The sequence below is a fragment of the Leptodactylus fuscus genome, chromosome 3 (assembly GCF_031893055.1).
Source record: "Leptodactylus fuscus isolate aLepFus1 chromosome 3, aLepFus1.hap2, whole genome shotgun sequence".
Lineage (NCBI taxonomy): Eukaryota > Metazoa > Chordata > Amphibia > Anura > Leptodactylidae > Leptodactylus > Leptodactylus fuscus.
The window spans coordinates 202,222,196-202,236,361 of NC_134267.1; the positions used below are offsets into that span (position 1 = coordinate 202,222,196).

General features: G+C 41.7%; 1 protein-coding gene across 1 annotated transcript; it reads left to right on the top strand.

Annotated features, from left to right (window-relative positions):
• Positions 1-255: 255 nt before the first annotated feature.
• On the top strand, positions 256-12,477 carry LOC142196812 (alpha-1,4-N-acetylglucosaminyltransferase-like). The gene is made up of 3 exons (XM_075266790.1): positions 256-351; positions 433-765; positions 11,890-12,477. The coding sequence occupies exons 1-3, from the start codon at positions 256-258 to the stop codon at positions 12,475-12,477; spliced, it is 1,017 nt and encodes a 338-aa protein (XP_075122891.1).
• Positions 12,478-14,166: the final 1,689 nt, after the last annotated feature.

The window sequence follows — 14,166 nt, forward strand, 5'->3', positions numbered from 1 at the left end:
CTGGGGGGAGGATGGCTGGGGGGGGGGCGTGTTAAATGTTCACCTTGGGGCCCAACCATCCCTAGTTACGTCACTGTCCAGAAGGATGCCGAAGCCTAGGAAAGGTTCGTTTTTTTCATATTTTTTACACCCTCCATGGTCTATGATAAATAAAATTGTATATATGTAATTCAGGGTTTCTTATGTTATTGTAAGACTAAAGTTGTTTAATTTGTCCACTTTTTGTTTTGCAGCCTGACAACTTATTTTACAGTAATGTTGAAATTTCTGAAGATAGCAGGCTTTTTGCTTGTGGTGGTAACCCTCGGGTATTTTTATCGAATCATTCATCGACAGAACATCATTCCTTACATGTTTATTATCTCTGAAGGAAAAATATTCAATGGATTTTCCTCACTTATGCTAATGAATAAAAACTTCAACCCCATATACATTGGGTCAAATAACATAGAAGTATCAGACGAAAATGTGTTACAGAACATTTCTCCATCTGAAGTATTAAAAGAAGGTGATGGGATCATATTTTTGGAAACTTCAGATCGATTGGAACTCTCTTCATTAGTTTTATGTGCCATAGAGTCAGCAGCTCGTATGTACGAAAATCGACCAGTGGTCTTCTTCTTGAAAGGGTTAAATGATACCAACATCGAAGAAGCAGTAAAGACACATTTTCCTGTATTATCATCCCTGGAGAACATTTACATCTTCCCCTTGAAGTTGGAGGAATTGTTTATTGACACACCACTTCTCTCCTGGTACAATAAGGTAAAATGCGGCAAGATCCAATTTTTACTAGTATCCATTTTTTTTTAGTAAATGTGACTTAGGCTATGTTCACAGCTGGAGAACAAAAACATAGCACAGAGCTGTACACGGAGGAACATGTCATGTGACGGAAAAAATTAAAGGTCCTCTTGTGACTATCTATACCCCTTAATTTGCATGTCTCTACCTCAAAAATATATAACAACAGAAAAAAAAACAAAAACGAGGTAGACTGTACACTCAGCATACGGAAAATATAAAAATGTTTATTAATATATTGATACAATTATAATAAGAAAACGCACACAATACAGGAAACAATTCCCACAAAGGATCCGCTTAGGGCTCGTTCACATCTGCGCCCGGTCTCCGTTCTGCAGGTTTCCGTTTCCTGCATAAATCAGAGCAGGATACGGAAACCTGCAGGACTCTCTCACCCATTCATTTGAATGGGTGAGAAAGCTGTCCGGCCGTGAGCGGCGGTAAGCATTTTATGCTCTCTGCCGCGAAACCGGGTTTTATAATCCGGACACAGAGTCGGACATGCAGTACTCTGTGTCCGGATTTTAAAAAACGGTTTCACGGTGGGGAGCATAAAACGCTCACCGCCGCTCACGGCCGGACCCGATCTGTGGTTTCCGTCTTCTGGCATGCAGAAGACGGAAACCACAGAACGGACAGCTGAACGCAGGTGTGAACCTAGCGTTAGCCACAGTTTCATCGTGCCTTTATGAAGACATTATATTGCCGAATCACATGGTGTTTATGAATAAAGTTAAAAGTTAAAAAAAGCACTTTAACATAAGGATGAAATATAATAAGCATGAGGATGTAATAAAGAGTGTTTGCCCATATAAGTATATCAGTAGACACTATTATAGCCACCAGTCAGTAGTAAAGCACAACCTCATATCTAGCTGGAAACAAGAACTGTGTCTCAGTATCAGTGTCTCAATATCTCAAAAAAACCCTGCACCTAGGTGTAATAATTGCATGAGGATGTAATAGAGAGTGTCTTCACATATACAGTCCTATGAAAAAGTTTGGGCACCCCTATCAATCTTAATCATTTTTAGTTCTAAATATTTTGGTGTTTGCAACAGCCATTTCAGTTTGATATATCTAATAACTGATGGACACAGTAATATTTCAGGATTGAAATGAGGTTTATTGTACTAACAGAAAATGCGCAATATGCATTAAACCAAAATTTGACCGGTGCAAAAATATGGGCACCTCAACAGAAAAGTGACATTAATATTTAATAGATCCTCCTTTTGCAAAGATAACAGCCTCTAGTCGCTTCCTGTAGCTTTTAATCAGTTCCTGGATCCTGGATGAAGGTATTTTGGACCATTTCTTTCTACAAAACAATTCAAGTTCAGTTAAGTTTGATGGTCGCCGAACATGGACAGCCCGCTCTCAAATGATCTGAAAACAAAGATTGTTCAACATAGTTGTTCAGGGGAAGGATACAAAACGTCTCAGAGATTTAACCTGTCAGTTTCCACTGTGAGGAACATAGTAAGGAAATGGAAGACCACAGGGACAGTTCTTGTTAAGCCCAGAAGTGGCAGGCCAAGAAAAATATCAGAAAGGCAGAGAAGAAGAATGGTGAGAACAGTCAAGGACAATCCACAGACCACCTCCAAAGAGCTGCAGCATCATCTTGCTGCAGATGGTGTCACTGTGCATCGGTCAACTATACAGCGCACTTTGCACAAATAGAAGCTGTATGGGAGAGTGATGAGAAAGAAGCCGTTTCTGCACGTACGCCACAAATAGAGTTGCCTGAGGTATGAAAAAGCACATTTGGACAAGGCAGCTTCATTTTGGAAACAAAAATTGAGTTGTTTGGTTATTAAAAAAGGCGTTATGCATGGCGTCCAAAAAGAAACAGCATTCCAAGAAAAACACATGCTACCCACTGTAAAATTTGGTGGAGGTTCCATCATGCTTTGGGGCTGTGTGGCCAATGCCTGCACCGGGAATCTTGTTAAAGTTGAGAGTCGCATGGATTCCACTCAGTATCAGCAGATTCTTGAGAATAATGTTCAAAAATCAGTGACGAAGTTGAAGTTACGCCGGGGATGGATATTTCAGCAAGACAATGATCCAAAACACCGCTCCAAATCCTCAGGCATTCATGCAGAGGAACAATTACAATGTTCTGGAATGGCCATCCCAGTCCCCAGACCTGAATATCATTGAACATCTGTGGGATGATTTGAAGCGGGCTGTCCATGCTCGGCGACCATCTAACTTAACTGAACTTGAATTGTTTGTCCAAAATACCTTTATCCAGGATCCAGGAACTGATTAAAAGCTACAGGAAGCGACTAGAGGCTGTTATCTTTGCAAAAGGAGGATGTACTAAATATTAATGTCACTTTTCTGTTGAGGTGCCCATACTTTTGCACCGGTCAAATTTTGGTTTAATGCATATTGCGCATTTTCTGTTAGTACAATAAACCTCATTTCAATCCTGAAATATTACTGTGTCCATCAGTTATTAGATATATCAAACTGAAATGGCTGTTGCAAATTCCAAAATATTTAGAACTAAAAATGATTAAGATTAATAGGGGTGCCCAAACTTTTTCATAGGACTGTAGGTATATCAGCAAATACTATTGTAGCCACCAGTCAGTAGTAAAGCACAACCTCATATCTAGCTGAAAACAACAACTGTGCCCAGCTTCTTTGAGAAATTGAGACACTGATACTGAGACACAGTTCTTGTTTCCAGCTAGATATGAGGTTGTGCTTTACTACTGACTGGTGGCTATAATAGTGTCTACTGATATACTTATATGGGTAAACACTCTTTATTACATCCTCATGCTTATTATATTTCATCCTTATGCTAATGTGCTTTTTTAACTTGGAGTGTATTCATAAACACCATGTGATTCGGCAATATACTGTATTTTTCGGACTATAAGACACACTTTTTTTCCCCAAAATTTTTGGGGAAAAGAAGGGTGCGTCTTATAGTCCGAATGTGGCCGCAAAACAGACCCGGCATCCACCTTTCTATTACAGCGGATGCCGGGTCTGTATTGCGGCCACATCAGGGGCCACTATGGGACATAATACTGTGTGCAGGGGCCACTATGGGACATAATACTGTGTGCAGGGGACACTATGGGGCATAATACTGTGTGCAGGGGACACTATGGGACATAATACTGTGTGCAGGGGTCACTATGGGGGATAATACTGTGTGCAGGGGCCACTAAGGGACATAATACTGTGTGCAGGGGACACTATGGGAGATAATACTGTGTGCAGGGACACTATGGGACATAATACTGTGTGCAGGGATCACTATGGGGGATAATACTGTGTGCAGGGGCCACTAAGGGACATAATACTGTGTGCAGGGGACACTATGGGACATAGTACTGTGTGTACTATAATAGTTATAATTGAGTGCATATTAAACTGTACTATTTTACTTCACAGTATAAACTATATTGTCTATATTGATACATCTCTGTTTCATATAGAAGAATGAGAAAAGGATGAATAAATTTTCCACAGCACTCTGAGAAAAAGCTATCAATCCATCCATTTTATGTTCAATGTAGATGTTAAAGTAACCTCATAAATAAGGTTTTATCACAAGATACACCCAGTTTATATGCACAATGCAATGACCTTACACAACTTAAAAGGAAAGTAAACTAAATATGTAAAATAATACATGAAAGAAGGAGGAGGAATTTGTAGAATGTTACATAAGAACGGTACTTAAGCAACCTGTCAAAATATATTAAGCACATGGAAAACAAAAGACTCAAAAGCATACACGTAGGAGCAATTTATTGTAAGTTGTGGGGCCAGACATTATTGGGATCTATATCACGCTTTTTTTCAGAGACGATGGAAATAAGGTTTCATTGAGAGCAGATAGATAGTTCAATGATTCTTCTATGGTAATACAGTATATAAAGTAATGCTAGTTCTCCTAAGACCTGTTACCCCTCGATTTACAAAGACAAAAGTTTTAAACATTCCCTTTCTTTTTCTTTGTTCCTTTTTGTTTAACTTTATTTCAATACCCACGAGAAATTTGAAAAACATTGTAAAATGTTGTATTAATGAATAGAGATGAGCGAATACCGTTCGATCGAGTAGGGTATTCAATCGAATATTAAGATATTCAACATATTTGATTTTGATCGAATACCACGCGGTTAACGCAGCAAAAATTTGTATCCCCTCCCACCTTCCCTGGCGCTTTTTTTTGTACCAATAACTGTGCAGGGGAGGTGAGACAGGAAGCAGGAAAATGTAGGCATCGAAAAAAAATAGTAAAAAGTCATTGGCTGGCCAAATCAGGTGACCTCGGATTTATAAGAATAGTGGCAGCCATATTCATGTCAGATGCGGTTTGGTGAGATAGGGAGAGACTTACTGCTGAGGGTCAGATTAGCTACTGCTAGGCAGGAAAAATTTAATCAATAGCTCTTTTCAGAGCTACACTGCATGAAGAGTGTATATACTCAACCGTACATACACTCAACCTGCCAAAATTTCACAAAAGCCCTTTTTAGGGCTCAAATTCATTACAACTGGTATACATTCTAACTGTCCCATAGGGGTAAGAAGAAAGCTTAATACTGTCATCACCTGTACACATCTGAAATTGCGTCAGGGTATCACAAAGGGACAGGGATGGGGACGTGGAAATCCAGCTGGGGATCCAGGCCGCATTCGAGCTACTGCGGATCCAATGGCTACTGGAGAGGGGCAGCCAGCAGTGCCCTCATCTACAACGTCAAGCAGGGTGCAAGGTACCCCGCTGAAGACGCCGGAGCACCAGGAACCGATGTTACAGTGGATAGTGGATATTGCTTCCAGCAGCATTTGCACCAGCCAGTCAGGCACTACCTCCAGGCATGTAGTAACACAACAGTCTGCCTCTCCTGGCGATGTAGTGGCTGTGGACCCGCAACCAGCATGTCTCGTCCTCAGTGCTAATTATGAGACACAGTTTCATGTTTCTTTGCCAGGTCACAAGTTCTTCGTCCTCCTCCTTGTCCTCCTCCTCCTCCAACACCACCACCATCACCGTTAAAAACTAATTAAAATAACCCCAATAAGGCTCACAAAAGGGCCTTACAAATAATTTTTCAGTTCTCACCCCAAAGGACTGAAAAATAATTTTTTAGGTCTCACCCAAAGGGCCTGAAAAATAATTTTTTAGGGCTTACCCCAAGGGACTGAAAAATAATTTTTATACGGCTCATCTCAAGGGCCTGAAAATTTAATTTTTAGGGCTCACCCCAAGGGCCAAAAACTAAATCTCTGCTGGTTAAATGCTCAACTCACCTCAAGGGCCAAAAACACTGCCGGTACAAGGCTCAACTCACCCCAAGGGCCTAAAACACTGCTGGTACAAGGCTCAACTCACCCAAAGGGCCACAAACTAAAACACTGCTGGTACAAGGCTCAACTCACCCAAAGGGCCAAAAACTAAAACACTGCTGGTGCAAGGCTCAACTCCCCCAAAGGGCATAAAATACTGCTGGTGCAAGGCTCAATGCACCCAAAGGGCCAAAAACACTGCTGGTAAAATGCTCAACTCACCCAAAGGGCCAATAAATAAAAGTCTGCTGTTTAAAGGCTCAACTCACCCAAAGGGCCAAAAAGTCTGCTGGTACAAGGCTCAACTCACTTTTAGGGCCTATTCACACAGAGTAAAATGGCGTGTAGTTTGGAGTGTAATTTTTACACGTGTAAAAAATTTACACGTGTATTTTGGAGTGTTTTTTTTTTTTACACATGGCGTTTCAGTAGCGTTTACGGAGCGTTTTTTTGAGCATTTACACGTGTAAAAAAACGCTTCCGTAAACGCTCCAAAAAACGCTCCATAAACGCTACTGAAACGCCACGTGTAAAAATTACACTCCAAATTACACACCATTTTACTCCGTGTGAATAGGCCCTAAGGGCCTAATACTCTGCTGGTACAAGGCTCAACTGACTTCAAGGGCCTAATACTCTGCTGGTTAAAGGCTCAACTCACCCCAAGGGCTCAGCTGAAGGGCCTCTAACTTAATTTGGAAGGGCTCACGTGAAGGGCCAGCAAAGTAATTTTTGGAGGTCTCACCACATTACACACACATAAACAATAACAGTTAATCATGGGGGCTGTTGAATTTCCCATTGCCTGTGCCATCTGTGATTGTCATGGGCAACGTGATTTAAAGGGGTGCATGCTATTGTTTCTTTAGGTTTAAATTTATGTTTCTGTTCATGGTAATGTAGAGGAAAGAAGATTTCCAAGTATTTTTCCACTTTTATAGAGGTTCTATTGAGTGTGGATAGTGTCTAGTTGATAGGCTGTTGGGTAGGATAGTTGGGTAATACTGGGTCTTGGGCGTGTTAGATGCACCCAGGCATACTTCCCCTGCTGTCCCAGTTGCATCCCAGAGGTGTTGGCATCATTTCCTGGGGTGTCATTGTGGACTCTCATTAGTCGAATAGTGGTTTCCCCTGAAACGAGCATTTTTTCCCCATAGACTATAATGGGATTCGATATTTGGTCAAATAGTCGAATATTGAAGGTCTACTCGAAACGAATATCGAATATTTCACTACTCGCTCATCTCTATTAATGAATCAAAAGTTTGAATTTGAAACTTTGTCATCTAAAAGATGTCTCAGAAGGGTTTATTAGAGCTTCTAGGAACTTAGAACTAAATCGACCTCTTGAAGAATGTCAGAAAGTATTAGTAGAATAGGTTAGAATTTGTTGTCAAGGCAGCAATTACAAATAATAATACAAATATATACATAAAAAGATGCATTAATATCTATAACATAAACTTAAAGGGATCCTATCATTCAATCACTTTTTTTTTATCATTAACACATCGGAATAGCCTTAAGAAAGGCTATTCTTCTCCTACCTTTCGTTGCCTCCTCCACACTGCCGTTCCGTAGGAATCACGTTTTTTCTCGGTATGTAAATTAATTCTCTTGCAGCACTGGGGGTCCCCAGCACCCAAACAGCACTGGGGGCGTCCCCAATGCTGCCAGAGAACTCTCCAGCGCCACCTCCATCTTTTTCTGGAACAAGGTCTTCTTGAGTCTTCTTCCGGCGGTGTCTTCTAACTTCTAGGCCTCGGGCAGAGTATTGTAAGTGGCCATTTTCTTGTGGCCAGCAGGCATGCGCAAACCAGATTATATATAGGGCAAAGCTGACTGCGCATGCTTGCGGCCACAAGAAAAATGGCCGCTTACATAGTATTGTAAGCGGCCATTTTCTCATGGCCGGCAGGCATGCACAGTCGGTTGCCCTAGGCTTGAGGCTTAGAAGTTAGAAGACACCACCAGAAGAAGACGCGGTGAAGACCTTGCTCCAGAAGAAGATGGAGGCGGTGCTGGTGAGTTCTCTGGCAGCATTGGAAGCCCCCAGTGCTGTTTGAGTGCTGGGGACCACCCCCAGTGCTGCAAGAGAACTCATTTACATACCGAGAAAAACTGGAATTCCTATGGAACGGCAGCTCGGAGAAGACAACGAAAGGTAGGAGAAGAATAGCCTTTCTTAAGGCTATTCCAACGTGCTAGTTAGAAAAAAATGTGTTTCAAAGATAGGATCCCTTTAAAAAATACAATCATATAACCCTGAGATGCTATAATCATCCTCTCTCCTTCTATAATAAGAAAGACTTTCTATAACTTAAATTTCCTTGATAAAAAAGGACTGGGCCAAAGGGGCAACATGGAGGCTCAGTGGTTAGCACTGCGGCCTTGCAGCGCTGGAGTCCTGCATTTGAATTCCACCAGGAACAACATCTGCAAGGAGTTTGTATGTTCTCCCCATATTTGTGTGAATTTCCTCTTCTACAAAGACATACTTAAATGAAAAAAAAAGTGCATTGTGATCCCGTTACATCACCTGTCTGGCCAACTTGTCTTTTTGCAGAGTTAGGGCTAGTTCACACGTGAACTGCCTGCGCGGGTTTTGACACCGAGAGAGATGCGGCAAGCCGCGTCTCTCTCTGGTCAAAACCCGCCTGCTGCGACCATCGCGGTCGTGGCTTTCCCCTCCACTGTCGGCTCAAATGAATGAGCCGACATAGGAGGGTACTTCCGCCTGAAGAAAGGACATGTCGCTTCTTTTCTCCGCTAGCAGCAGCCCGCCGCTAGCGGAGAAAAGAAGCCTGGCGGTCTGCATAGACACCATCGTAAAGCAGAGGTTTTTGACGCGAAATCCGTTGTCAAAAACTTCCCCTTTGCTTACGTGTGAACGAGCCTGCATAGTATAGATGTGTCCATCCTTGCCTTTCCTCTTGACTGGACTTATCTTGATATATGTGTCATAGGATGACCAGTTTTTCAAGACAACATGGTCTTATGATATTGTCTCACAAAGTCATGCTATGTGTGGCCATCCAGTGCAAACTCTTAAGCAATTTGATAGCACGTATGGACTTTTTCATGACATTTTATGAGGAATTGGAGGTTTACCTAAACTTGAGTTAGAGATAGACACATATGTGCACATTAGACAGAGTAAACATGCAGCTATTCATACAAATATATCATAGACCAATTGTTAGGATGGGGTCCCGCAGGCTTTCCTTCCAGCGCACAGCGCCACCTGCGGGTCAATCCAACTCTCGCCCTTGGCGTCATGCAGTGAGGTGTGTGGAGGCTAAGTCCGACTTTTTGCCTACTGAGCATGCTCGGACCTTCTGGAGTCGCTCGGATTCTAAATCCCCTGTTTCCCCTACTGAGCATAATCAGTGAGGTCATGGCCACCGCCCTGTGGGCAGGGACTTGCCTTTTTATAGTGTGAGTTGGCGCCCGCTGAGTGCTCACACTTTGACTAAATGTCTGTAAGACAGGAGTTCAGGGCTAGGTTCCGGTGAAGGCAGGTTGCCAGATTAGGCTTATAGGATAGGGTTCCCTGACTTCAACCAGGGCAATACCGGTAGGGACCAGTAAGCGTACTGAATCAGTCTAACCCTCCACCCCTGTAGGTGTCTTTGAATACACTGTTATCTGTGTATTGACACGGTAGCTCTAAGCTGTTGCGGAGCGTGCTATGTTACTGACCAGGGGTTACATTTAACCCCTGGCAGCCTTTACTTTGCAGCATCTAAACCCAGGTGCAGTTTCCCAGTGAAGTTAACTGGTGGAAGTTTACTGCAGTCTGTTCACACCTGTACTGCACAAACACAACTACCCAGTGCCTGTGAGATACTGATACGGTGTGTATTGCGGCTTACAAACTGCTGCATTGCTCAGGCAGACGTCTGCCCTCCTGGGGCTTGTGGACCTCAACTGCACTCACGATTGCAGTCAAGAGGTTCTGTCGACAATTATAATTTTATATATACAGTCCTATGAAAAAGTTTGGGCACCCCTATCAATCTTAATCATTTTTTGTTCTAAATATTTTGGTGTTTGCAACAGCCATTTCAGTTTGATATATCTAATAACTGATGGACACAGTAATATTTCAGGATTGAAATGAGGTTTATTGTACTAACAGAAAATGTGCAATATGCATTAAACCAAAATTTGACCGGTGCAAAAGTATGGGCACCCTTATCATTTTATTGATTTGAATTCCCCTAACTACTTTTTACTGACTTAGTGAAGCACAAAATTGGTTTTGTAACCTCAGTGAGCTTTGAACTTCATAGCCAGATGTATCCAATCATAAGAAAAGGTATTTAAGGTGGCCAATTGCAAGTTGATCTCCTATTTGAATCTCCTCTGAAGAGTGGCATCATGGGCTACTCAAAACAACTCTCAAATGATCTGAAAACAAAGATTGTTCAACATAGTTGTTCAGGGGAAGGATACAAAAAGTTGTCTCAGAGATTTAACCCGTCAGTTTCCACTGTGAGGAACATAGTAAGGAAATGGAAGACCACAGGGACAGTTCTTGTTAAGCCCAGAAGTGGCAGGCCAAGAAAAATATCAGAAAGGCAGAGAAGAAGAATGGTGAGAACAGTCAAGGACAATCCACAGACCACCTCCAAAGAGCTGCAGCATCATCTTGCTGCAGATGGTGTCACTGTGCATCGGTCAACTATACAGCGCACTTTGCACAAATAGAAGCTGTATGGGAGAGTGATGAGAAAGAAGCCGTTTCTGCACGTACGCCACAAATAGAGTTGCCTGAGGTATGAAAAAGCACATTTGGACAAGGCAGCTTCATTTTGGAAACAAAAATTGAGTTGTTTGGTTATAAAAAAAAGGCGTTATGCATGGCGTCCAAAAAGAAACAGCATTCCAAGAAAAACACATGCTACCCACTGTAAAATTTGGTGGAGGTTCCATCATGCTTTGGGGCTGTGTGGCCAATGCCGGCATCGGGAATCTTGTTAAAGTTGAGAGTCGCATGGATTCCACTCAGTATCAGCAGATTCTTGAGAATAATGTTCAAGAATCAGTGACGAAGTTGAAGTTACGCCGGGGATGGATATTTCAGCAAGACAATGATCCAAAACACCGCTCCAAATCCTCAGGCATTCATGCAGAGGAACAATTGCAATGTTCTGGAATGGCCATCCCAGTCCCCAGACCTGAATATCATTGAACATCTGTGGGATGATTTGAAGCGGGATGTCCATGCTTGGCGACCATCTAACTTAACTGAACTTGAATTGTTTGTCCAAAATACCTTTATCCAGGATCCAGGAACTGATTAAAAGCTACAGGAAGCGACTAGAGGCTGTTATCTTTGCAAAAGGAGGATCTACTAAATATTAATGTCACTTTTCTGTTGAGGTGCCCATACTTTTGCACCGGTCAAATTTTGGTTTAATGCATATTGCACATTTTCTGTTAGTACAATAAACCTCATTTCAATCCTGAAATATTACTGTGTCCATCAGTTATTAGATATATCAAACTGAAATGGCTGCTGCAAACACCAAAATATTTAGAACAAAAAATGATTAAGATTAATAGGGGTGCCCAAACTTTTTCATAGGACTGTATATATAGACAGAACCTTAACACCAATACATTTAAGTTTCTGATCTGATGTGCAGCAAAACAGTAATTGAAAAGTTAAAATAATACGTTAAATGTTATTTAGCAATGTCATGTTGGTACTTAGTTAAATGTTGTCTATATTACTTTCAGACTAATCCAGAAAAGGAGAGTCACTGGCTCCATGTCAGCGCTGATGGCTGCAGGTTAGCTCTGATCTGGAAATATGGCGGCATGTATATGGACACGGACATCATTTCGATACGACCCATTCCTGATCAGGATTTCTTGGCTGCACAACACTCTCAATTTTCTAGCAATGGTATTTTTCAGTTTTCTGCTCATCATAATTTTACCCAGCAATGTATGGAGGACTTTGTCAAGAATTATAATAGCAGAATATGGGGACACCAAGGGCCATTTCTCTTTACCCGTATTTTAAGGAAGTTCTGTGATCTTCCAGATTTTAATAGTACTGAAGATATAATGTGTGGGAATATTACTTTCTTCAATCCCCAACGTTTTTACCCTATAGGATACCCATCATGGAGAAGTTATTACCGGGTTTGGGACAAATTGCCGACTTTCAATGACTCCTATGCTTTGCATCTCTGGAACTACATGAATTCAAAATCAAATTTAACTATGGTACCTGGCAGTAACATATTGGTAGAACATCTGTACAAACAGTATTGTCCTTCTATATATGACTCAATACTTAGGAATATGACAACTCTGTGACTATCTTGTTTTGGCTCTTTGCAAACATTATACCACTATTGTAACCACTTTAGACTTTTTGTTATATGCAATTGTGTAGAAACTTTATTGCAAGACTAGGTCATCACTTGTGGTTACAATGTAGCCGAAATTGTGGGAAAATGTCATATTTGTACATACATATATCTCTCATCTGAGATAAGAGATGAACAAACCGGTTTATAAGGAGATCGATTTGCTATGAATTTTCAAAAATGTTTTGGTACAAATGAGTATTATTAGTGGAGGACCCAGGGGAGATATCAAAACATAATAAACACCTTCCTTCACCTCTCCTGGGCTATCTTGTGTCTTCTGGCTCTTCATTGCAGTCCTCTTCTGCCATCTTCCAGCCTCTTTCAGTTTCCTGGGTGATGTTATGGGATCACTGAGACTTGTGATTTGGCCTCAATTCACACATGGGAAGTGCCAACGTCGTCATTTTTTTGCTTCCAAATACATAAACATAACTAAAAGCAAAAAAAAAAAAAAGTCACCCATTATGGAACTTTAACTTTAACCATTCACAGGTAAAGTGAATACAGTAACAATGATTGTCTTGAGACATTTACACCTGTCCAAGGAGCCAGTGACCAGTCCGTTTTTAAAATTGACGTCTTAAGTTCATAAGAAGGGAAATGTAGTGACATAAAGTTTAGGTCTGATGAATACTTTGCCCAACAGTGAATTTCTTGCCTCATCTCCAACTGTCCGCCACGTTCCCTCTCTCACTCCAGTGCAATATAAAAATATGCACCAGTTACAGAACTCATCTCTTCCATCCCTTCACCTCTTTACGTTTAAAGGGAGTCTCCGGCAAAAGGTCAAAAAATAAAAGAATATCAGGGTACTTTCCATTTGCTTGAATTGCCTCTAGGGATATGACTGTGAAAAATGACTGCCTCTGCTGTTATGTAAAACTTGGCCTGGACATGTTCCGTGCTGCTGGAGGGGAGAGAGCCCAGTCAGGATTGGGTGTACTGAGTTGGGTACAGAGCTTAAAGGGGTTGTCTGGGACAAATGAAAAATTTACCCCTAAGCTAAACCCCTCCCCCACCTAACTTCTAACATACTCCCTTTTAAAAAAAAAAAGTATATTTACCAATATGGCTGGGGCGTCCCCGTCCCCCTCATATTCACCAACGCTCACTGCTGACTTCCTCTCTGGACGTCACTTCAATCACAAGTGAGCCGAAGCCAGCGACTATGTAATAGAATGCCTGCAGAAACAAGAAGAAGTAGCGTTCTATTGCCCAGACACAAGTTCCAAATCCCAAGATGCGGGTATATTAGGGGACAGCGACACCCCAGAGTCATCTCCAGGACGCCAAGACAGATAAGTATGAGGTGGAGGATGGGGTTGAGGGACTGAGTTGGTTAGTTAGCTAGGTATCAAGTAAAAGTAAAAAACTGGGATATGAACAGAGTGTCATTGAGGCTAGAGACTCTAGGAAAGAGTTAAAACTGTTTATTGGGTTCCAAAGGACAGACAATGGCTACGCGTTTCGACACTGGACTGGCGTCTTCTTCAGGACAATATAAATTGCACTGTCAGAGCGTGGGAACCGACTTATTTTTTACCGCCAGTCTGGTGCTCTGTTCATATCCCGTTTTTTACTTTTATTTGATTTCTGTTTTTCCACCACCACATTGGTTGGTGACCGGGAGGAG